The sequence below is a fragment of the Pecten maximus genome, chromosome 8, assembly GCF_902652985.1.
Source record: "Pecten maximus chromosome 8, xPecMax1.1, whole genome shotgun sequence".
Classification (NCBI taxonomy): Eukaryota; Metazoa; Mollusca; class Bivalvia; order Pectinida; family Pectinidae; genus Pecten; species Pecten maximus.
Genome location: NC_047022.1, coordinates 20,440,713 through 20,466,619, shown reverse-complemented (window position 1 = coordinate 20,466,619; position 25,907 = coordinate 20,440,713). Strand labels below are relative to the sequence as shown.

General features: G+C 36.1%; 1 protein-coding gene across 1 annotated transcript; it reads right to left on the bottom strand.

Annotated features, from left to right (window-relative positions):
* Positions 1–19,299: 19,299 nt before the first annotated feature.
* Positions 19,300–23,081, bottom strand: LOC117332084. The gene is made up of 2 exons (XM_033890970.1): positions 22,570–23,081; positions 19,300–22,088 (listed from the first exon to the last, which is right to left on the bottom strand). The coding sequence occupies exon 2, from the start codon at positions 22,045–22,047 to the stop codon at positions 20,059–20,061; it is 1,989 nt and encodes a 662-aa protein (XP_033746861.1). The 5' UTR covers positions 22,048–22,088; positions 22,570–23,081; the 3' UTR covers positions 19,300–20,058.
* Positions 23,082–25,907: the final 2,826 nt, after the last annotated feature.

Below are 25,907 nucleotides of genomic sequence, written 5' to 3'. Positions count from 1 at the left end.
CTAGATTTTACTAGTAGGGAAAAATATTTAAATATATACTTCAACAAAATTAACAGAGTAGTAAGAGATGAATCTTTTAAAGCACGCCAAGACGGCAGTTCGACGCCATCGAACGATGATTTTGATTCACTTTTTATTGACGACGATATGCACGACGAAGTTGTATCGAATGGTGTTAAGTATAGCCCTATAGATGTGTTTCTGTCGATCTTTGTTTGTTTACATCCCACATTAAAACAGAAGGTTTGCTCGAAAATGTTCGCATGTCATCTCGCAATACCTTTCATTTTTCCTGTCCAAACTGACAAAAACCAATCAAAAATGTTAATGTTTTCTATGTGGCCTCTCAGACCAATAACTGTCCATAATGGTAAAACAGAAATATCTGTAGTTAACTGTAAACAAAACGTTGTGTCATTTATAAGATTAGGACGCCCACGAATATCGAAATCTAAACTGGCTAATGAACTTTTGAACGATTCGCCTCACGATACATTTTTTAATTACGATTGTGTATTGGGTTCGAGTGATAAACATGCATGTCTCGGACTTGTTGAAGCTTCATGGCTTGCACCTTCTCCAAAACAGCAGAGCGCATTTAAAAGAGTAACATTATTTCTTAATCTACGGGGAGATGCATTTTGTAATTCAGAACAGATTGATTATTTAAAAAGTGTATCTCAAGTCATGATAATAGTTACAGATATACAAACATTGAAAAATCAAAAAGCTTTGGATTGTTTTAAAGTACCTCATTTAAATGTGTTGTTCCTGCTAACAGGTAATCTACCAAATAAAGCGTTCATCAGTAGATATAAACAACACTACTTGGCTTCATGTCCAGATGGTTTTAACGCTGAGTTTATTCCAGTCACTGAAAACGGTAAAGCAATCAGTTCATCGGAAATAAAGGTGGCAGTTCTAAAAATAACTGGACCATTGCTTTGTGGAATTAACTCCTGTAAAACCGTACACGACATGTGTAAACAAGCAAAAACAATGGGAATATATGTAGATGAGGACGTCCATACCTGCGAGACAGGAATCAAGATGGCAAATCTGATTTTTCGCCAAGTCCAGGACTGTGATCTTGCAGATATCAAAACGAGGTTTACACCATTACAGAAAGAGTTTTGTAAAGTATATACAGACGCAATGAAAGAATTAAGTAAGACAAGAGATGACAATAAAAAGATAGAAAAACTGAAGGAGAAAATGCACTTACAAAGGCAAAATCAATGGCATGCTTACAAAACTGGCGATCAATTTATGAAATTGTGTTATAAGTATGCTTTTAAAACTGGATGGTGATTATCTGGTTTACTTTCTGGACTCAATGAAATTTCATCTCGATGAAAAATCCAGAACGGAAATGCATATGTATCGTGAACATTTTTCAAAAGCCTGGGATATATTACAGAAGCCCAATACAGATAATCCCGAGGCTCAAAAGAATTTTGACAATGCTGACCAAAACCTCAGCGATGCCTCATTTGGTATCGAGCATATTTTTCGTGAAATGGGTCAAATTTACGAGGCAAGTCTGATTACAAATGAAAGTGATTTTGGATCCAAATTAGCTATTGCTGTTGCAAGGTCCATAAAACTAGGATATCCATTTGAGTTAATGGATGGCGATGTAGCTAACGTCCCATTACGTTGGATAGATAGCGTTTTCAAGGAACTTCGGTTTATGCTACATGACGAGCGTGTACTTACATTGTCTATCCTTGGACTACAAAGTTCCGGAAAATCAACACTTCTAAATGCGATGTTCGGCCTGACATTTGCAGTAAGTGCAGGTCGGTGTACACGTGGTATTTATTTGCAGTTATTACCTGTACGCAAAGGTGCCTTTTAATTCAACTATGTACTTGTGGTCGACACGGAAGGACTGTGCGCACTCGAACAACTTAATCAGAAATATAATCATGATAACGAGCTGGCAACCTTGGTTTTAGGAATGGCAGACTTAACGCTTATCACTATAAAGGGTGAAAACGCTGGCGAAATAAAGGATATTTTACAAATCTGTGTTCATGCATTCCTACGACTGAACAAGGCAAACCTACGTCTTAAATTACGCCAGTCTTGCATTTTCATACACCACAATGTTTCAGCTGTGGGCGCTAGAGATTCTATGATGCGCGCAAGAATGAAGCTTGACAAATTACTGAATGAAATTACTTTGGTAGCTGCCGAACAAGAAAACATCAGTGACATAAAAGTTTTTAAAGACGTGATAAACTTTGATAGTAATCAACATGTGTGGTACTTTTCTGATTTGTGGAAAGGGGATCCACCCAATGCCCCAGTTAATCCTGGATATAACAGAGATGTTCAAAGCCTGAAATTATGTCTATTTGATAAAATAACCAAACATAAAAATTCTTATTTGACTATTTCAGAAACATTTAATGCATATCAGGGACCTCTGGAAAGGTATATTAGCGAACGATTCTGTTTTCAGTTTTAGAAATAGTTTAGAAATTAAAGCATATAATGCACTAGAGTCTAGATATCAGGAATTAATCTGGGAACTTGAAAGATTTAAAAAAAGGTCTAGAGAACACTGCCAAAAACAAAATGATGGAACAAGCTGCATTATGTAAAACAGACAAAGTGTATCAAAATGCACGGTTTAAAGATATACAAAGCGAATATCAAAACGATTTTAACAAAAAAGCAAACAAATTGAAAGAGGATTTGCATACGTATTTTATGGTGAGTGAGAAAAAGGATGACATTGCTCAATAGAAAAATAACAAAATGTTGTCCTGGGATATGTTTGTCGACAATTGTCGAGGTGAACTGGAAAAACAGTTGACAGATATGCAATCCCATTGTATAAATGATTATGCAATGACTATCTCTGTGGAAAAGCTGAAAAAGGACATTTACAGTAAGGCAACAAGCGTAGCTGAAACAATGAGAGGAAAGCGGCCTTCCGCTGAAGATATGACGAGAATTTTCGATGAAAGGTGGGTATATTGGATAAAAGATATTAATGTTGTAGAGAATCAACCGATTGATATCAAAGAGTCATTGAGGTTAATGTTACATCAGACTTTCGACAAACACGGAGCAATTGTTGATGCTGAAATAAAAAAATAAAAAAACTCGGATCTTGCGTATGTTACCAGACTTTGGAGAAAAGCCTCGATGATTCTCATTTTGACGATAGTTGCATTAGCATTAAAAAAATTTGAAACTGCCCGCAACAAAAGTCGATTCCACTAAAATACAATACGAAGTGGTTCAATTTACTAATGTAATCCTACGGGACATTGACACAAGATTGGGAGACCTAACTAAGAAAGATTGGAAATTTAACGAGACAGACATTAAAGAAATTCCTAAGTGTATTCTGAAGCACATAGAGCAATTTAACCTTGACGCAAATAACAGCTTTACACTTCTCGAACCTTATAAAGTAAAACTTGTAGTGCATGTTTTTGGACAGGCTCTTCCATTGTTGGAACGCCTTGATTCAGAATATAAGGATAAGCATAGCATGAAAACCAAATTAAACAATCATAAACAGGACGTTTGGCATCATTTCCAAGACATTGTAGATGAAAAGTCTGCAACCATGATAGCAAGTAACAGATTTTGTGAAGTCATTCGCATTTATGTTGAAGAAAATGTAAGAAGCCAACTTCCTGATTTGATATTTCAAGATATAGTTGAAGACTTTGGAAAAGAAAAGTATGCCTTAATGACGTGTGTAATGGAGGACCTAGCAAAGCAACACAAGTTTAAATCCTACATACATTATATCGAAGATCCTTACTCGTATACCTTCAACTGGTTAAATAATTCCATCAAAGACAAGTTATATGCCAAAAAGGCATCAGCGAATCTGGAAAAGATATTTAAAACTATTTGTGCAAATATCGATAAAATATCAGCTTCGTCTTTGCAAAACTGGCTAGATGTTTTCCAACACGGAATAAAGGATACATTACTGATTCCAATGGAGTCACTTTTCGCAGTTGAAGGTCAAACGGTAACAAATTTCAACGATTTTATAAAAACTGTTAAAAAAAGGTCTAACAGATGTGTGTGTCGAACTAAAAAACAAATTTCAAATAGAGACAAAACATACAATCAAATGGCATGGTGATGAAACACCCGTCCAAATGTCAATGGAGAAACTTTGGGGTTGCCGAGCTACGTGTCCCTTTTGCAAGGAGCCATGTAAAGGTAATTCTGGTCATAGCAATAGACATTCGTGTATCATGCATAGACCAGAAGGTGTCGCAGGATGTAAAAGGATCTTCACGAAGAAACTTTGGGTAGAAAGTTGCAGTAATCTTGTGAACTCTTGGCTTTATACATACCGATGCTTTCCCCATCCAGATAGTGAATGCAAAGGAATGTATTCGTTGCACTTTCTCCATTTCTACAGACATTACGAGTGCTTTTTTCCGTCCTGGGATATTCCTCCTTGCAATGACATGTCGTCATCATCTGCATATTGGGTATGGGTTTTATGTACCTTTAATGAAGATCTAGCTAAACATTACCATGGCCAACTTGCAGACATTCCATATTCGTGGAAATTAATTACTAAACAAAACGCCATTGACAGTCTTCGGGAAGATTACTAATCGGAAGTGTGAACAATACCGAACAGGATTGATGACCAGGAATGTGATCAATTGCTATTATATATCTATATTGGCGCTGGTAGCTTTCAGTGTATTACTGAATGTAAACAGATAAGCAGAGTGATAAATTTAAGCACTCTCAGTACTTTCTGCAAAAAAACAATATACAGAGAGTGCAATTTGGCGCAATCAGGATTCAGCAGAAGACTTTCCACGCGAATTAAATATTTGATAAAAGTCCATTAAAAACAACCCGGATTACTGCGCGTTGAGCTCACAATTCAAAAATTGCGTGTCTGGTAGACCTAGAGAGGGAAAGTCTTGACATATGCATGGCTTACCCTGTGGTCTTGATGATTTAATATCATCACTCATGTAACAGTAAGTTAATTAAATCATATTCAGTTTGACTTTAAACTGGGAGATCCGGACACGGTCAGGCTTCTTGTTTGACCAGTGTTTTGATTGGTCAAATCAGCAAAAAATTATGATTTTTTTTATCACTTGTATCGAATGAATATGTTTTCTATTCTTTACTGGTAAAAAAACCCAGTAATATATATTTTTATATTCACAAGTGGACATAAACAATCGGTATTTCCATAAATTTATTCGATTGTATAAATAGATCAGGGCGTTAACTTGTCATTGAAATATTTCACAAATTATCGATTTAATTCTATGTACTGTTTTTATTATATGTTTGTTGGAAAGTTTGTTGTTGTTTTTTCGTTAGAGAAAATGTATATGGCGTTTAATAATTGCAATGGATCGATAAGAGTTGAATTTATACAAGGACATTTACCGTGTTTTGCTTAAAATTTATCACATACAAGCTTATATTGGTTAAAAGAACATCATATGTTATTGTGTATTAATCAGATTACATGTTTTCGTATTTATCTATTGCTAAAAATATTTATCTTTACGTAATATACAGGGAGAAGGTACATATAATATGACTTCAAAAAAATTCCGATATTTTAATGATTTTCGACATGATGTTCCAATATCATCATACTTTATCTATAACTGTAATGTGAAGTAACACCGCGAATGACTCACAGTATCTACAGGAGAACAGTTAATTCTCGTTTGGAAAACGTTTTCCTCTAATAGTTTTGTGTCATTATTTATAAATTAGTTTGGTTGGTATATTTATCTAACGTCTAAAAAATATCAATATATACAGTGTATGTTTATTATGAATATGATAACGGCCATATTTGCTTTTTATTTTTATTTTTTATTTATTTTGTTTTTTAATTAACATATTATTATCCAGTGATCTTGTGCATATCGCAAATTATGAAAACTTTAAACTGGCATGGAAAGGTTTTGCGATATGCAAGAATTGGAGTATTAACTTTGTGTTAACATTCATATATTGAGGGAAATTGAACTGATCAGCTTAAAATGGCCATTATCTCTCATTGAAAGAAATATGATAATTTCATCAATTGTCTGAAATTCTAAATACACATTTTAAAAATGTTTGTTGATTTTATTATAACAGACATGCTACAAAATGCGCATATTTTATATAGAGAACATCGACACAATGCGTGGAATTATTGAGTATTTCTGGTCTAACAATGGAATTTTCGTGAAATAATTGAGTTTGTTTTTGTTTGATATTTCTTGCTTTGCTTTACAATCTAATCATTGTGAAAATGGAATTCGTAGTAAGTGGACACTAACAGTATTTAACCTCTCAACCTCTCCGTGATTGTCCTTATTTAATTATGTTCGATCCTCTCTCTGTATTGTCGGTACTTCTTATCCTTGTATGTAGATATAGGATACAGGTATAATCAATGTATGTAATGGAAGTGGTACTTAATAAAGAGCTTGAAATATTACCAGTTCCATATGTGTTTATTTCATTACTGATTACGTTCCTTTTTTGTAAGAAACAATCAAAGAAAACCGCTATAGCACATCTTGTTTCTGAAGATACTGCATAACTAGGTATATATCATTATACTGCACCACTTTTTACATTTTTTTTTTTTTTTGTTGAAACTTTTTGCAAATAAAGTAGATGAAGTACAGTGAAACCTGACTTTACCGAACACTTAAACGACATCCTGAATCATCTGTCCATATGCAGAAAAGCGTCACCATGCTGTTTTGTCATTGCCGACACTGACTGTATCGTCACACTGTGATTTCCGACACATTGTTTCGGCCCCATACAGTGTCAATAAATTAAGTTTCTTTCTACATCTATGGGGTATTAAATCTAGCGATCATAGGAAACGGAAAGCGTAGTAAAAATGTCGCAACAAATCAAATTTTAACTGTAACAGGAGACGGGTATGGCTTTGCGAGTAAAAGCTAGTCTGGTATAGCATTGCGTATACGAGGTTTACAACTACATTCTGACATAATAACGAAATCATGATTCAAAATTGATAAAAAGGGGCAAAATATTAATACAAATATGAATTGGCAAAGAGACTTCTGAAAAACAACAAGGAACTTCAGACCAGGAGAGTAAACGTCTTAAACCTCATCGGTGACACTCGTCATACAAATCTTCATCTAATCCGGGTTAGGTCACAACCTCAAATGGGAGTTAAGGTGACAACGGAATCACTATATGCTTATCAAACGGCATTATCTTTGCGTTAAACATTAGTTTGAACAGTTAAGCTGGAGATATTGGCCTCACACGACACGTCGATGACAGGGGCATTCCGACTATTACGTCTATCGGAAGACCTCTGGTGTCATTCACACGATGTGTAGGATGTGATAGGTACATAATATGTCGAGAATTCAATCATTTATCCACATGAACACCATCATCATTTACTCAGAATGGCGAGGAGTTACTGTACTTTACAAACACATTTCTATTATCAGGATTGATATAGGACAGAAGCGACACAACGTCTGAATGACCACAAATACAAATATTTATGTTTTGGAAATAGGGTACATGATAAAAGCCTCTTTATCACGTCAGCGGTAATGAGTGACAATGCCGTAGAACAGTGACGCCTTAGCAGTGTGTTCCTTGAGTATCATTCGTCGTTTTATTTTTTAGATCTTAGCCCATTACGCTTGTGCTGTAACAGTGAAAATACTTACACGTGCTCAAATTGTTTTGAATTTCTACTCCAGATGGAGTCAGTGAAACTACCAAAATTAACCTCTTTCATTTGTCCATAAAATTTGACAAGATTAACACCAGTCTACGGATGTGAAAAATATATATTGTACACCAGCCGCCCGCTTCAGCACAGAAACCTAAACTTATGTGTGGGGAAAATCTCAATAGGTTTATTTTGCTGGAATAGTTCTGAGTCAGAAATAATACAAATATTGAAATAATTATGTTGAAGTTTGTTGCGTTTAAAGAGTGAATATCACCATCTTTTGGACAATTTTTATGTTCAGTATGTATATGTATGTGTTAAGTCATATTTTAATTATTGCCATTTAAAATGATAAATTTATGTAATACATAAAGCAATGGATACATTCTGTTATCTAATCCACAGGCGTCTGCTTCTGGCTAGTACGAATAGAAAAGAAACAAATTACTCCTACTTATGGTGTTCCGTTAGGACCAAATTTCCGATATCGCTCCTTCGCTCCTTCGACCTAAACGCGAAGGAGCGAAGGAGCGAAACACGATGGCGAAGGAGCGAAGGAGCGAAGAAGCGAAGGGGTGAAGGAGCGAAAATACGATGGCGAAGGAGCGAAAACACGATGGCGAAGGAGCGATGGAACTTCGCTCCTTCGCCATCGTGTTTTCGCTCCTTCGCCATCGTATTTTCGCTCCTTCGCTTTCGGAAGTTCTATAGAGGGTAATTGATTTTTTTTATTCAGTATTCAAAATAATTTTGCAGCTACCGTACCTTGAAGAGACGTTTAAAGAATGTTGGTCTCAAGAAACGGGGAAATTGGAGTTTAAGTGAAATTGTCATCGCTATTAAGATTAATATACAATCTCTCCAATAGTATGTTCCACGTCTTATAGTATTTCGACTGATCCTACTGTATGTATATATGTATATATGTATCTTATCCATCTTTAAGTTGAAAAAGTGGCTCGATGAACCGAACTATTTATGAAAACTTCACACTTCCACACTTCATTTAACTTTCAGTTTAATATACTTAGTAGTTATCTACTGTTTTCCATTTGGGAAAATAGATGAACCACTGAAATTTTGGGAAACACTTTTTTTGTCTAGGGGAAACTGTACTGAAAGAGGACGGAAAAATAGGGCTAAAACTCACTGAATTGAAAGTTTTGATCAACCATTTTTGAAAATTGTAGAATCTATATGATAAAACAAAATATTTGATTCAAATTTAGTGTTTGCGTAATTATTTTTTTATGTAAAACTCTAACAATTTGGTTGCCTGGTAAGGTATTTAAGGCTTCATTTATAAACACTATTCAATCTTTATATCAAAATGAGGAAATCGAAGGGAGTGGACAGGTTTTTGGATGCCGGAGCTTAGCAAGAAGACTGTTGTCAAAGCATGGCATAGCTGCTAGAAGGTACTTTACACTACATAATCAATAAGTCGTCATAGTTGCAGGGGATACATATATTTGTATACTTATATAGGTGGTGTTATGCTGAAATGATTGTTTTCCAATTTTCTGGTGGCGTCACGTGACTAAGTCAGTAATTCTAAATATAATATATGGTCGTTATTACTATACATGCAAGTAGATTAATATCAGACATGTATAGATATATGTCTCTGTTAATATCTAATATTAAGGATCAAATCATAGATAGAAAAGTAATATTTCTGAATGTTTGAAAGCTATATGTATGTCATTGTGGTGAACGATTACATTTTGTTCCTGTTCTTTGCAATATTATTCTCATTCAGAATCAAAGAGTCCAGCACAAAATTAATTTTTGAACCTTAAAGTTGTGAACATTCAAATATACATGTATGCACATGAATTGATAGTCCTTGTAGATCAATTTTGTGCAACTTAATTCATTAAGATCAATATATAGTGTACTACAGGCATTTTTTTTTTCTGAAACCACTGAAAATAAATCAGGGAATGGAAAAAAACCGGATACTTTTCGAAACTGCGTATCCAAATATTTCTTACCTTCTACATTAAGTAACTGGAACTCTTTAGAAGATGTTATCAAATCCCTACCTCTACCATCTTTTAAATTAGCTCTCTCCCAAAATGTTCCCAAAAGCAAGCCCTGCTTCTATAGTTATGAGAAAGAAAATTGGACATTATACATGCTAGGCTAAGACACCGTTGTAGCTCCCTTAAAGATGATCTCTTCCATGTAAATCTAGTTCAAGACTCACATTGTGCATATTGTGGGCATTTTATGTGAAAATGCATACCATTTCCTTTTCGAGTGTCAATACTTTTCCACTGCCCGTTCAGATATGTTTAATGCTTTAAATTATTTGAATATACAAATTAATATTAATTTGTTACTTTTTGGTAACGAAGACTCGGCTTTATATCACTCGTCTTTATATCACTATTTGCATTATGTAAAATTGACTTATTTAAACTTTGACTTTGTAAATGTCTATGTCATCAATTGTGTAAAATGTTTTGTTGATAGGAGATGGCTTCATAAGTTGTCATAACTTGTGCCAAATCCTTTGTTTCTTTTTGGACAATAAATATGTTTAAAGTCAAATAAACAACGTATACCTCCATCGAACTTCCGAACGCGAAGGAGCGAAAATGCGATGGCGAAGGAGAGAAAATACTATGGCGAAGGAGCGAAAACACAATGGCGAAGGAGCGAAATTCCACCGCTCCTTCGCCATCGTGTTTTCGCTCCTTCGCCATCGTATTTTCGCTCCTTCGCTCCTTCATCGTGTTTTCGCTCCTTCGCCATCGTATTTTCACTCCTTCGCTCCTCCGCCATCGTGTTTTCGCTCCTTCGCTCCTTTGCGTTTAGGTCGAAGGAGCGAAGGAGAAATATTGGGAATTTGGCCCTAACGGAACACCATACCTACTACATCAAGATGTAACACTTGAAGATCTACAATGCATCGACTGTGGAACGGAAGTAGACTTGATTGGTCGACAATTTTAACTAGTATTGTTTATAGAGCTGTCGACCAATCAGATTGACCCTTGCATACCACTCTAAAATATACAGACTACTTCTGTTCCACAGTCGATGCATCGTCGGCTATCACGACCGCTTTTGATCCATTTTCTCCTCTTTGAATCATTTTCACCCGACAAAATAATAACATGCATTGATATTTAAGTAATCTAAACCAAGTTACGTTACTGAAGTACGTGTGCATTGCTATTTTAGTCGGATTGAACTTAAATTCCAAGTGAATCGAAGCACACACCCTCCTTTCGGTTTTCCGAGTGTTACACCTTGTTTATGCAGTAGGAGTAGGGGATGATATATTTTTTTCTATAAATACTAACCAGAAGCAGACGCCTGTGATATAGTATTAATAGAAAAAATATCAGATGGGTACTTTTAATATATTTAATATATCTTTAACTAGTTCAAATGTGTTTTAAAAGAGAATGACAAGTCCTGAAAATTATACAGAAATAATATATATACAATAAAATACATTGAACACAACACTGTAAATAATTCTCAACCCAGTAACACTTCACCAATACATAAACGATATATTTGTCTGTCGCTTCGAAACTAGACAAATCAGTTCTTAAATAGGCCTTCCCAAATATCCACGAAAAAAACACTGTGTATTTATCTTATTTTATTCTATTTATTTAATTTCATAATTCTTGTTTTTTATTTTTCGCACAGAATCGTCCTTATATTTTTAAAACATGTATAAGGGTTGCTTCCCGTACGCCTGTTAAAATAGTTGAACAGTCAATAAGAAAACCACTCGGGCCTCTCCGTCAAATCTTCTGTTTTTCGAAGATGTGACGGAAAGACCAAAGTGGTTTTTCGATTGGCTGGCTCAGTTTATTGACAAATGTGAAACGATTTGGGCAGACGATCCAAGCAGAAGAGGGTTCACGCACAGAAAACGTTAAAATGTAACAACGTAACAGTCATGAACTTTTGGGTTATGTCGAAGGATTGGTTGAGTATACATACCAAATATGAAACCTTTATATTCCAAGTGTTATAGACAGGTTTTCGACTAATTGAAAACAGTTTAACAGGGCAGAGTATGTCCCAAATGTAGCAAAATGGGTATTCAAAGGTACCCATTTTGCTACATTTGGGACATATTCTGCCCTGTTAAACTGTTTTCAATTAGTCGAAAACCTGTCTATAACATTTGGAATATAAAGGTTTCATATTTGGAGCATCTAACTGGGTACCGAAGTTGTGTCCGAGAGCACACTTTGTTGTTTTAGTAAACGATAATATCTGCGTATCACTAAAAACATTAGTTTTGTTCCTTCATCAGTTACCATTGAGCTCACGTGTTCAATTGTACATGGGATGAACAATTTATGCATTTAAACCATATCGTAACATTACGAGTAAGTGGTATGTTCCAGTGTCGGAGTACACATGGGGCAGATATCCGCCTTTCCTGGCAGCTGGTACAGTCATAATAACCATAATTTGTTTTGAACTGGGCGAATAAAGCGGTTGCCTATGTCAGTGTTCTTTCTCGCTTGCTTTCGTGCAACAAGCAATATGTACTTATCCCAATAAATTTCGATGCAGCTACAAAATATAATCAAAGTACTGAAAGTACTGAAGACACAAACGAAAACAAATTATTTTAACTGCTTTTGTTTAGTGGGGACATGGTCAACTTTGTATGGAACATCACCAATACCTGATTAGGACTAGGACAAAATATTGGCAAGAAAAGAAATTCATATCTACTTTTGATTGCAAGTGCGTCTTGGCAGCTAATTTTCAGAATAGGTACTCGGGTAATCTTATTTGACATCTTCAATGGGTTAATGTATACGTAGTTGTAGATGTAATATGAAGGTCCTAGATTACCTGTAAAATTAATGAGGCCTTTCTTTTCAAACTTTTGAGGATCCCATGCCTATAAGCGCTTCACAAATTATCATTATCATTAGCATTTGAAAAAATATTTATACATTTGATGTAGCGCCCCATCTAGCTACCAGCTTTTAGATAAGAGAGAGCTCAGGTTAAAAACATTTGTGTGATTGTTTTAGGATTTTATCGTGTGTGCGAGCCCTGGTTTGAATGATGTTATGTCAAGGTTTTGAATGATATTTTGTGGCAGATTGTTCTATCCCTTCAGTGCCTTCTGTAAAATAGCGATAACAAACTTCAATTGTCAAAATACAATATGGCTGCCTGTCGGCCATGTTGTTTTCCGATTAGTCTCAAAATGCAATATCCATAACTAGGCACCGAGGGGAACCTACATATAAAATTTGAGAAAGATCCCTTCAGCACTTTCTGAGAAATAGTGATAACAAACTTCAATTGTCCAAATCCAAGATGGCTGCCTGTCGGCCATATTGTTTTCCGATTGGTCTCAAAATGCAATATGCATAATTAATGTAAGCACCAAGAGGAACCTACATATGAAATTTGAGAAAGATCAATTCAGTGCTTTCTGAGAAATAGCAATAACAAACTTCAATTGTCAAAACCTAAGATGGCTGCCTGTCGGCCATATTGTTTTCCGATTGGTCTCAAAATGCATTATGCATAACCACCCACCAAGGGAAACCTACATATCAAATTTTAGAAAGATCCCTTCAGCACTTTTTGAGAAATTGCGATAACAAACTTCAATTGTCCAAATCCAAGATGGCTGCCTGTCGGCCATGTTGTTTTCCGATTAGTCTCAAAACGCAATATGCATAACTAGGCACCGAGGGGAACCTACTTATGAAATTTGAAAAAGATCCCGTCAACACTTTCTGAGAAATAGTGATAACAAACTTCAATTGACAAAATCAAAGATGGCTGCCTATCGGCCTTATTGTTTTCCGATTGGTCTCAAAATGCAATATGCATAACTAATGTTAGCACCAAGAGGAACCTACATATGAAATTTGAGAAAGATCAATTCAGTGCTTTCTGAGAAATAGCAATAACAAACTTCAATTGTCAAAACCTAAGATGGCTGCCTGTCGGCCATATTGTTTTCCGATTGGTCTCAAAATGCAATATGCATAACTAGAAACCAAGAGAAACCTATGAAATTTTAGAAGATCCCTTCAGTACTTTGAGAAATAGCGATAACAAGAATTGTTTACGGATGGAGGGACGGACGGACCACTGACGCAGGGCGATTTGAATAGCCCACCATCTGATGATGGTGGGTTAAAAACACCTGGGTCTGATAAACAGACTCTGGAAGCGTAGAATGCGGATGTAGACAGGGCAGGGTATACCATCACGACGGGCACATTAAACTAAGCACTATATTCAAAACTTAGAATTACATGCTCATATCAGCTCAGACTTGAGACAGTTTCTTAAGAGTGAACATGATTTTCATATAGCACTCTACGTTATATGTTTACACTCCATACTGTGTAGCTACAAATCATCTATACAACAAAAACACATTCATTCACATGTACAGTTCAAATCAATTTGAAGTGGAATTTTGTTTTTCACTTATGTACATTGCATCAAATATTCTCCGCAATAGTATATGTACCATATACATAATTGTAACTGCATGATACATATATATATGTATGTATGGTATATATATCATGTTAATTAATGTTAGTGAGATGTGAATGTAGCTATATGTATTGATATCATCGATTTCAAAATCAGAGTTTTTTTTTTAATCTGCAGCATCTGTCAGATGAAAATGTAGTTCGAATGCCCAAACTGGATGAACTGTACATGTAGTAGCATTCTTCAAAGTCCATTATGAATGCTTTTCATACAAATGTATTTCTTTCAATTGTTCATGTGTTTAAATTATTAGAACACTGAAGTAATTTTTATTTTCATAAAAATGGAAGTACTGCTTATCTTTAAAACTAAATTGGATATTGATAAGATAAATTTGCCAAAATGTTAAAAATCAAACCTTATTAAGTAGAATCTAAACAGTTGTAAATGGCTAAGCCCACTATTCTTAACAACAAAATTACTTATTTTGATTCTCTGTCAAATATAATCAGGTTACTTGAAGACTTTGTCAGAAAAGTTAACACATATATACATTATTAATAGTTGCTTTAATTAAATTAATCTGAATTTGAACATTAAACCGACTTAACAATTTAAATGAAAAAAATGTGTTTTCACCATTTACCATAATTGACAAGAAGAAAATAATTATTTAACTCAACCTATGATATAGTATGTAACAGTCATCAAGACAATACTATTATCTTTAGTCATGCCAAGTTATTTCACAATAGGATATATGCACAACACAAAAAAGTTTTACAAATTTTCGTTGTTTAGAAGAATAATGAACTTAGTAATTTTTGCTGTTCTTCTCAAATAATATGTACTAGTGTTGTAAAGAAAAAAAGATTAAATAATAATAATAAATCTAAGTGATAATAAATTATTTGCATTGATTTATCAATAATTTACTGTGCATTAGTTTAAAGGTTAATTTAATTCAGAAGCTGAAATGATTTAAGACAGAAAAAACCGCAGATGTAGGAATATAACATTTCCACTGCCTTTAAATATCTCTGGTTAAATTTAGCAATCAGTACATTTCCATGAAAAATGGTGTTTTCTAAAGAGTTACTGCCCTTTAACCGTCCCTGAAGCGTTCAAAACTCCACCAAACATAATAAAGGTCTATGTAGATGTACATCGTAGACCCCTTTCTTTTTTATAATATGCTTCGACTGTTATGTAATATTTCAAATGATAATGATAGATCATTTTCTTTTTTTTTTTAAACCATCACGAATATTAGAAAAAAAGAATCAGTCGCTATAATTAGAGATGAAATTTTCAGTGACGTCTACATCTGCATGCAGACAGCCACGTTAATGCGGTACGCGTTCTGTAAACGAAAAACTTCATGTGCATTACGTAGGATATAATCAATAGATCCGAAGTCAATATTAATATTCACAAGTCCATTTGACATTTCGAAACCCTATTCAGTGAGAATTTATTTAACTTTTTATTTGCAAACATGCGTATGGTACTCGACTGCCGTTGTTGTGATATTGTCATGATGAATAGACAACTTTTTTTCTTTCGTAAAAAAACATCTATATAATCTAACCATCTGCAGACTACATCAATCACATGCAAGTTAATATTTCAGTGAGAAAATGACATTCAAAGTTGGGTTTGATCACCTACTCTTTCTTTTATAATTGTTTACATTACTGAAAGATGGCGGACAAAATCGGATGCTGGATGAGTGATTTTTCAATGTACAAAATAACAACGATATTCCGACGAAACTTTATCAATATTATAACCCATTCAGTAACATGCCACCAAAGAAAAAAAACACATAGATGTCGATGATGAAAATTCAGCGTGATGTTAGTAGATTTTTCTTCCGGGTCACAGGTAAGCAGCAATATGGCGCCAGCGAAAAGTCGATTGTATCATTCCGCGTGAAATCTAATGCGTTCAACGCGGAAAAATATTCTTACGTATCATCGACAGAACATACTTAAATTAAATACTTTGAAAACTATCTATTTGTGAGGTTCTGTTGTTTTGTCATATATCTAACGAAACTGCAGTGTTGCATTTGACTCCGTAAGTCACGGGACTATTTTTTTTTTTGCGATAGAATATGATTGTGAAGTGGCAGTGGAAGTTGTGTCAGAGCGAACGAAAATGCCAAAAAAAAACACATTGTCCTGTCAGCTTTTAAATACAACAAAACAAAAGGTGATTTTTTTTAATAGCTGAACTTCACTGTATGTCATTTTTTATCGTGAAGTTTAACAAATATTTACTGCATAACATTACGGAGTTACTGTAAAGCAACGTTTAGATTGGCCAACAGCAGTATCCGCCAGAGCCCTCAAAAGCGCTGACATAGACTCAAACTTACGTTTGTGTCTACGTTTGTGTCAACAAAACAAAAGGTAATTTTTTTATAGCTGAACTTTACTATATGTCATTTTTTATCGTGAATATTTACGATATTTACAAATATTTACTGCATAGCATTACGGAGTTACTGTAAAGCAACGGTTAGATTGGCCAAGGCAGTATCCGCCAGAGGGCATCGTAGATTTTGTCAGCTACACCTCAAAAGCGCTGACATAGACTCAAACTTACGTTTGTGTCAAAAATAAGTTCTTAAGTATTCTACGGAGCCCCTTTTTCGACATGCTAATATTCATCTCAAGGATGAGCTATTCCATCTTGAAATGAAGTGTATATAAAGGTCTTTGCATTCATCCACATCTTTTCCAAATTTTCCTATTATATAACAGTCGTATCCAGGTATCAAATTTTATATCGGGGAGTTTTGATATTCGCCGATAAAAATATTGTCATAATCTGGTATATTGCAGTTAGGGCGTACAAAATGTATCCAATGTCCTAATAGCATGGTCGTAAGATCATAAATTTGATATCTTGGATTTCTTTTCTTTCAAAATAACTCCATTCTTCCCAATGTCTCCATTGACATTGCCTCACTTTCGTCCTTTAGTTGAGCGTTCGCCCCTGTGATGAAGGCATTGGATTCTGCCCCTAGTACCCGAGACATTGTACAGTCTATAAAAAGGGTAATAGTTGCTACTCCTGCCAAGCGCTAAGCCTTTTGGAGTGTGATGACTGGTGGTGTATCCTGTTGGATGCCCTCGATAAGTTGGCATCAGTTCCGCACTATCACAAGAAGACTTCCAAAAACACCAACTCACAGAACACCGGAATCTCGCATACAGGACCATAAATAACCATAGTTGTTGATAGTACGTAAAACAATAAAACAAAATAAGTCAATTATGATTCCTATATTTATTAAGTATCCATGAATCAAAAATGATATTGCAAATAATAATGTGCTTTTAAAGAAATTATTACATGAGTGTTCTCTATATAGAAAGCAAATGGAGACAACGTCACTTAATGACATGGAACATCTACCATCATTACATAAATATATATAACGACCAACTGCAACCTCTCCAACTGACATCTCTCATATATAATATAGGTAAATCAAGTATAAATGTAGATATGCGGGTCATCCAATATAAAACAGGCTGTGTACTAGCCCTCGAACCTTACGACACGCATTACACGCCACGAGACTAAAAAGTTAAAACAAAGTAATAATATTCATCTGATTGGTTTTAAATGGCCATGGAAGTCAAAGGAGTCTGTGACCAAGATCACATGCATCACCTGCGATGTCATGAAGAAGATTCGTTGTGATATTTCTTTGCTTGTTGTGTGGTGTAGCCTGCTATACGGTATAGCGGGCTGTACGATGTAGCGGGCTGTACGGTGTAACTGACTGTACGGTGTAGCAGACTGTACGGGGTAGCGGGCTGAACAGTGTAGCGGACTTTGCGGTGTAGTGGACTGTACGGTGTATCGGCCTGTTTGGTATATCAGGCTGTACGGTGTAGCGGACTGTACGATGTAGCGGGCTGTGCAGTGTAGTGGACTGTACGGTGTAACTGACTGTACAGTGTAGTGGACCGTACGGTGTAGTGGACTGTACAGTGTAACGGACTGTATGGTGTAGCGAGCTGTACAATGTAGCGGGCTGTACGGTGTAGCAGGCTGTGCAGTAGCGGACTGTACGGTGTATCGGCCTGTATGGTATATCAGGCTGTACGGTGTAGCGGACTGTACGATGTAGCGGGCTGTGCAGTGTAGTGGACTGTACGGTGTAACTGACTGTACAGTGTAGTGGACCGTACGGTGTAGTGGACTGTACAGTGTAACGGACTGTATGGTGTAGCGAGCTGTACAATGTAGCGGGCTGTACGGTGTAGCAGGCTGTGCAGTAGCGGACTGTACGGTGTATCGGACTGTACGGTGTAGCGGACTGTGCGATGTAGTGGACTGTACGGTGTAGTGGACTGTACAGTGTAACGGACTGTACGGTGTAGCGAGCTGTACAGTGTAGCGGGCTGTGCGCCGGAATTACGGTAAATATATATTCACTTATAGAGAGGATATACTGCCCAACGTTACAACATGTAAAACTACTTCGCAAATAAATTCATAAACATTACTGCATTTCAAAATAAACTAATGTCGTCATTATGGACAGATAAACAGTGAAATATGTTCATGATGAATTATCACGTTGTCGATCAGATCACAAACAATTAACAAATTATATGGCTCTTTTTCTGTAGACAGTTATTATTTTCCTTTTACTAAATTCAAAACAAAACTTATCCCGTTTTCTGTTTTAGCAAGACGTAAAAAGAAAATTCAATGATAGCTTAATATTCAGTAAATAGACAAAATGCTATCTTGTCCTTCTTACTGCGTGATCGAATGTTAGATAAAAAAAATGTGTCAACAGTGAGCTTACAATTTTGTCTGTATCGAATAGAGTTAATCAACGCTTCCAAACCCCCACCCCGTCCCACACCCAAACCCCCACCCCGTCCCACACCCAAACCCCACCCCCTCCCACACCCAAACCCCCACCCCGTCCCACACCCAAACTACCACCCCCCTCCCCGTCACACACCCCCTCCCACACCCAAACCCCAACCCCGTCCCACACCCAAACCCCCACCACGTCCCACACCCCCTCCAACATCCAACCCCCACCCCATCCACTCTCCCAACACCTTTTATAATTGTATCACTACTATAAGACGAAATATTGGATATGAAGCCGATAACTATTCCGTTATTTAAAAAAATGAAAATGTCTCCGCTAAGATATTCCCATGAACCTATATGGTAGCACATAGCATCCAAAAACGAATATATTTCCCAGCATAATGCATTACGATCTCGCATTCATAAACCATAAATAAACATATTCTCCTTAACAATATAGTACCACCTCGTGTCCATGAACCATTAATAAATATATTCCCATGAACAATACAGTACCACCTCGCATTTATGAACTATCAATAAACAAATTCTCCTTAACAATTCGGTACCACCTCTCGTCCATGAACCATGAGTGCAAATGTAAAACCATGACATGTCAACAGAAGTGCCTTGGACGGTGTTATACACAATCAACATCAGTATTTATTTCTGAAGAATATTGACAAGGAAGAACAAATGATTCTAACGAGTTAGTGCTGGTTTAACAGATCCTCTTCCTTTGGTCTAGTCACAGATCATTTCTACGAATGTTCAACAGGTTCATATAATAAAAAATAAATGCGTCAGTGTATTCAAGAAATGTACTGATTGGTATATCACGAAGCAAAACCAAGTAATTTTTATAAAATGGACTGGATCAATGTTGTACATTGTTTTCGACAGCAATACACGCTGTAATCATCGTCGATGACATCAACGCTCTCTTTCTTTAAAGGAACACTGCAGTAATCCAATCTGTCGATGTTTATGTTGTCACTTTAATCCCTCTAAGTCCAACAATGGGCAGCGATCATGATTGCAGCAGCTGGATTAGGACGTTGTCTGTAAGACTTCTTAAATGCTAGGATGGCCTGTCTTGTGTTCCCTAACAGTTGGTGACATATCCCGACCAGATTGTGTAAGATGGGATAGTGACGTACACCGTAGATACGATTGTTCCGTACAGCCATGAGATCCTCGAGGATTGTCTGGGACTGGTCGATGTTGCCGAGTCTGAAGGTAGACAACACAAGAAGGAAGAGGGCGTACGGTAGTGGTGGAAGTATGATGGGGTACTCATTTGTTTGAACCTCGACTTGTAATTCTGGTGGATACAAATTGTACCCCTCTTTACATATTATAAATGGTAATACAAATGAACGTTTTGCCTTCTGCAGTAGTGTGTATCCTTTACCGCACATCTCTGCCATGTATTCCAAACCATTACCGTGGTTCTGTATTAACCCCGTCCTATGACAGGACAACACCACTCGTGTTGCTACGTCAGAAGCTTTAGTGTAAGATCCAACATTGTAATAAAACGTTGCCAGTGATAACAACCCATTGCAGACATCTGTGGCTGACGACAAGTGGAGGAAGCGTTTGTGCCTTCTGATTTTTTCGTACGCAGTTTTATTGCTGTTATGGTGGGTATGAGTTAGGTTGGCAATACTGTTACCAGAACTGTGTGATATGGCCTGAATAAAAAACAGCAATCCAATATCGAGAATGTTGTCGTCAGAATATTTCAGAAATACTTTGTGAATTAATCTCAATGCGGTTGCACTATCTATACAGTTATCAACATACATTGCTTGGTTCGTCACTACAAAAGAATCATCTTTGCATTCTATATATAAATGTTCACCTGCCAATGGATACGTTGATTGATTTTCTTGTATGATTCGAGGTAAAGCCTGAAGACTCGGACACTGAAACAGACAAGTGTATCCCATACACTGATATCTATTCAGGACATGGAGTAATCTTCTCCTGTTGTCGCCAGTTACTTTGGAAAGAAACATGTTGTGGGTAGGTACAAAGTAGTTCGGCAAGTATCCGGTCTGTACACATTCCAGGAGTATGGTAAAACAATACCAAAAACACTGGACAATGTTATCGTCCACCCACATAGAAGGTGTGGAGTGTTCTATCGCATGGAATACAATTGTCTTCATGAAGTAGGAACAGAGCAGTTCATTTATTGACTGATCGCGTTCGATGCACTCTTTTAGGAACATTTTCAATAAAGCATACGTTTTCAATTGTACGTGATTGAACGACCAAACAAGAGATTTTTCGGCTGGTGCAAAAGAAATCCGCCATTGCATTGCGAAGAGTTTAGAATGTTTGTCACCAATTGCAACAACATGACAACCACCTTTAACGATATAACTAACCAGATGTCTGGATGGCCAAACACAGTATTTTGTACGATAACTGAAATCGCTGAGGTGATATGGCCATGACCGGCAGTGGAAACAGTGTGCATAATCAACCTCACTACCAAACCTCTCACCAGGCAATGTCGAACAAGGTCCGTGAAGGAAATGATCATGTCTCAAGAGGTTACTGCTGAAAAGAACACTAGACAAGTACTTTGATCCATTGAAATCTGTCAGCGAATCTATGACTGCAATCATCGAAAACGTACTTCGGAGCAATCTGAGTAAAGTATACCCCGGTCTGCAGTTAGTGTTGTCCATGACCAGGATAGTTTTACTGGCATCTCTATCTGGTATCTCATCATGTGGTTGAACAATGATCACGCTATCCGGTATTACCATAACATCGTCATCGGAACTGGCAAAATCTAATCCCTCTGATCTTGAACCAGTAGATATGGATGTGAACCTTTCAGAAATTACATACATTTTCTCAAGAAGATATTTCACAAAACGTCTTATATTCACTGTCTTCTCAGAACCTACGCCGGGATGGCGATCAAGATGTTGGGACAGATACCTGGACACTTTCCGTGTATCTGTAAGATCCATGTTACTGTATGCCAATTTAGGAAACTTGTACTGACATCATTCTGAAAGAAAGAATATTAGATAAATGCTATGTAACTTTTGATATGAATGTGCATCAAATATATCCTTCAGATCCTATAGAGACAGTAGTACACGTGTCCTTTTGAGAGTGAATATTGATAATGTGCTTTGTATCAGACAAAGATTTATTTGGTTTCAGGATATACCTTTACTGATGCAAAATACCCATAGCAGGAACCTTCGGTAACTTCCATTAGGGCCAGCAAGAGTAATTAATAAAAGTAGTGGATAAAAGTTGGAAAAAAAACTATCTATAGTATTGTCAAGTCATCCGGAGTTCTTTTTTACCTTGCTGCTGCCTGCTAAAATCTATCTGTTACAATTTGTCATTCAACGCAAACTTGATACAACATTTCAAAAAAAGTCTTAACACTGCTTTTTCTCTTTTTAATATAAGACTAGATCAATGACTACAGTCCATGAACATATATATATATTTCAGAATTCTAGTTATGAACTTACCTCAGTGAAGTATAGATGTTTCCCATGAGGCTCTTCTTCTGGTAAATCAGGTGTACCAGGAAACCCATTATCTGGCCGCTTCGTGCAATGTACAGAGTTTCCCTGAGAAGATGACGCTTTAGTCTGGTAACTTTAGGTGATGTCACTGCTCATTTTGTGTTGGAGAATCCTGTAAAATTTTAGTAAGACGTTCGGGCAATACATCCTCCTAAATACCGCCCATGTGGCGTCAAAACGGGTTTTATTAATCAAACATCGCAAGTCTATAACCATTACCACAATGGTCGTTAAAATGAATCATAACTTCGATTGTTGGCTGAAAGATGGGTTCCCATACATCTTCGAATTTTCTTCTTCCACGAGAACACAATATTTATGATGAAACATCTTTATGAATGACTTGATGAGCGAACTTCAAGTTAATATTTCCAACACCTTATGTCGGGGAATAGCCACTCGCTTCCCACCATATTCGCTCCATTAGTATGTATGACGGTATGTCAAGTGACCGTTAGAAGCCAATGAGCTTGTAATACGTATGTTGTGAAATCACTATATATGGAGGTTAGCAGAAATTTCCATGTATGGAAGTCAAAACTTATATTTTCGATTTGATATATATTTGTATGTTAACGTTTATTTCCGTCCTTACATGATGTTGAATGGTATAGACTTTAATACAAACCATCTCAATGATTTCACCCACCGAGTCCAACAGGATGGTAATCGATCGTATAACGGCAACATGCCAAAATGTTCAAAATTTTATTTAGTATCAATTGGTCACGTTTTAACAAAAGACTAACATTTATTCAAACTAGAAAATATTATAAAAGAAACACGGATGAATAACACCTTTAACACAAATTAAGTAATAGTTACAGTACAGATGTTTTGTCCTCCTTTGTCTGGCTATATTGTATGCGGCCAAAACTGTGGAAATCTAGACGGTTAGTAGGAAAAAAAGAAAAATGGATATAAGAGAATGTTAAAATGTAGCGATTCGACAGGGAATGTTGTCTTGAATATAAAATCAGATATGGTTAAAACATATGCTAGTTTTAAACGTGGTCTTGTTACCCTCTGTTAACAGGAATGATACCTACGAATATCAGTTACATTTGAAGTGCCCCCCCCCCCCCCCCCCCCCCCCCAAGAGTTGAGAGTAGGATTTAGGGAAATCTATGAAAAATTTAATTCCAATATCAATATTGAAAACGCTTTAGAATCAATTGTCCCAGCCTCTGCTATTGTTGCTTTATAGAATAATCTATTAATGATTAGGTAATAAAGCATTAGTTAAGTCCACACTAAATCCTCCTTATATATGAATTTATATAATAATATATTACATATAGACATCATTTAAATACATAAGGGTTAACTTAAATATATTTTATATTATGGAAATACATCAACACACACAAAACGGAGTAAACACATCCCAGTTTTTGTATTATGGCTTAGAGTACACTCCTGGTTTTGTGTTATGCTCCATAGATAAAAATATATTCAAGTTAATCCTTATAATTAACTTTAAACAATACCTGTGGGAATCCATCTCACTTTTAGAGATGAACTCTTTTCTCTTAAAAATGATTACGTCACTGTATCAATCAATCAAATGCTATAATGAAAATGCTTGTTACAAGCAATTAATGAAAACATTTAATTAGATCACTGTTTTAAGATTATTTGCTATTAATGCTGTTTTGTTAAAGGGACTATTACCTTAGATTTCAACCTGAGGAATTGTAGAATTCGGCCTATGAATAATAAGAATAATATGAATAATAAGCTATATCAATAATCAAAATAACAGAAAGTGTTAGTTTTGTAGCATACTAGAAAACATAACGTTTTATATCCTTTTCTCATAGTGTTTTTTAACCATATAGTCCCTTTTAAATATACAGAACAAAACGACCGAAAAAAAACTTTTTAACGAATGTTAGTCTAGTAAAAAAAATTCCTATCGGGTTTCCACGATGACAATGTACTAGCAAAAACATGTGTCATTTCAAGATTGCTTTTATTATTATACAAACAAATCATCAAACGAAGTAGATATATCGCACAGTCAAAGAGTATTACTAACGATTAGATACACTGATCCAACTCTCGCATCAATGTACATCCATTCTATTTTATATATCGTTGGGTCTTGAATAATAACACGTGTGTATGGTCTTCATTAAATGTCCATATGGACAAACAACCTGACAACTCGCTAAGGTGAAACTTTGATTCTATTTCATTGCACGTTTTGTTCACCACTAATATCAGTCAATGACGTGGTGTGCTAATTTCATAGCTGAACAATGAAAACTTTACTAATATAGATGACAGAGATAGTTAAACAATAGTTTAATTTTCCTTGTCGTGTGGCAGGTTTGATAAGCCAACAGGAAATGTACACTATTAAACTATAGTTGTTATCGCCGTGTCAGGAGTGAGTACTAGAACTCTATACAGGATCTTCCTTATTTATCAGTTTTAAATCCACAAAACATTACTATATTATTCGAAATAATTGCGTTTAGTTCCATTAAAATTCTCCCCACATTACAATTAAATCCAACAGATCATCATGCTTTCCTCCTTTCTGGTATGGTTACAACCTTCTTTAGGAAGGCGACTTCTTAGACAATTGGTTGTTAAACAAATATCTGCCACTTCTCAACGATATGTAGGGAAATCAGGTTTACTATAATCTCATTTCCAGGATCGATGATAAAGTTTTGTTTTATTTTTCTAGTCTTTTCTTTATATCGTGAAAACACTGGATATGTAGAGTTACTCTCTGTTTTGTTGACAAGGTTTGGTTTGGTTTGGTTTGTTTTTGTTTAACGTCCTATTAACAGCCAGGGTCATTTAAGGACGTGCCAGGTTTTGGAGGTGGATGAAAGCCGGAGTACCCGGAGAAAAACCACCGGCCTACGGTCAGTACCTGGCAACTGCCCCACGTAGGTTTCGAACTCGCAACCCAGTGGTGGAGGGCTAGTGATAAAGTGTCGGTACACCCTTACCACTCGGCCACCGCGGCCCCTGTTGACAAGGTGAGACAATGTGCCTGGTTGTACAACTTTCAAATGGGATTACATGTCATTCCTGATGGGAGTGTCACGCAAAACAAAATAAAACTCAGAATGAGAATACTCTTCAGAGCAGGGGTAGGGGAGGAACTCCCACCTTTTTTTTATCTGCAATCCTATGTCATTCTTGTTTTAATAGCATTATATATTCTTGATCTTCAAATCTTAAGACCTCACTTTTTATTCATTTAATTTTGTATGTACATACTCCAATTACTCAGGAAAATAGCTACTAACCTAACA

Excerpts from the sequence above, each read along its gene's own strand:
- LOC117332084 (XM_033890970.1), bottom strand. The coding sequence starts at position 22,047 with ATGGATCTTACAGATACACGGAAAGTGTCCAGGTATCTGTCCCAACAT.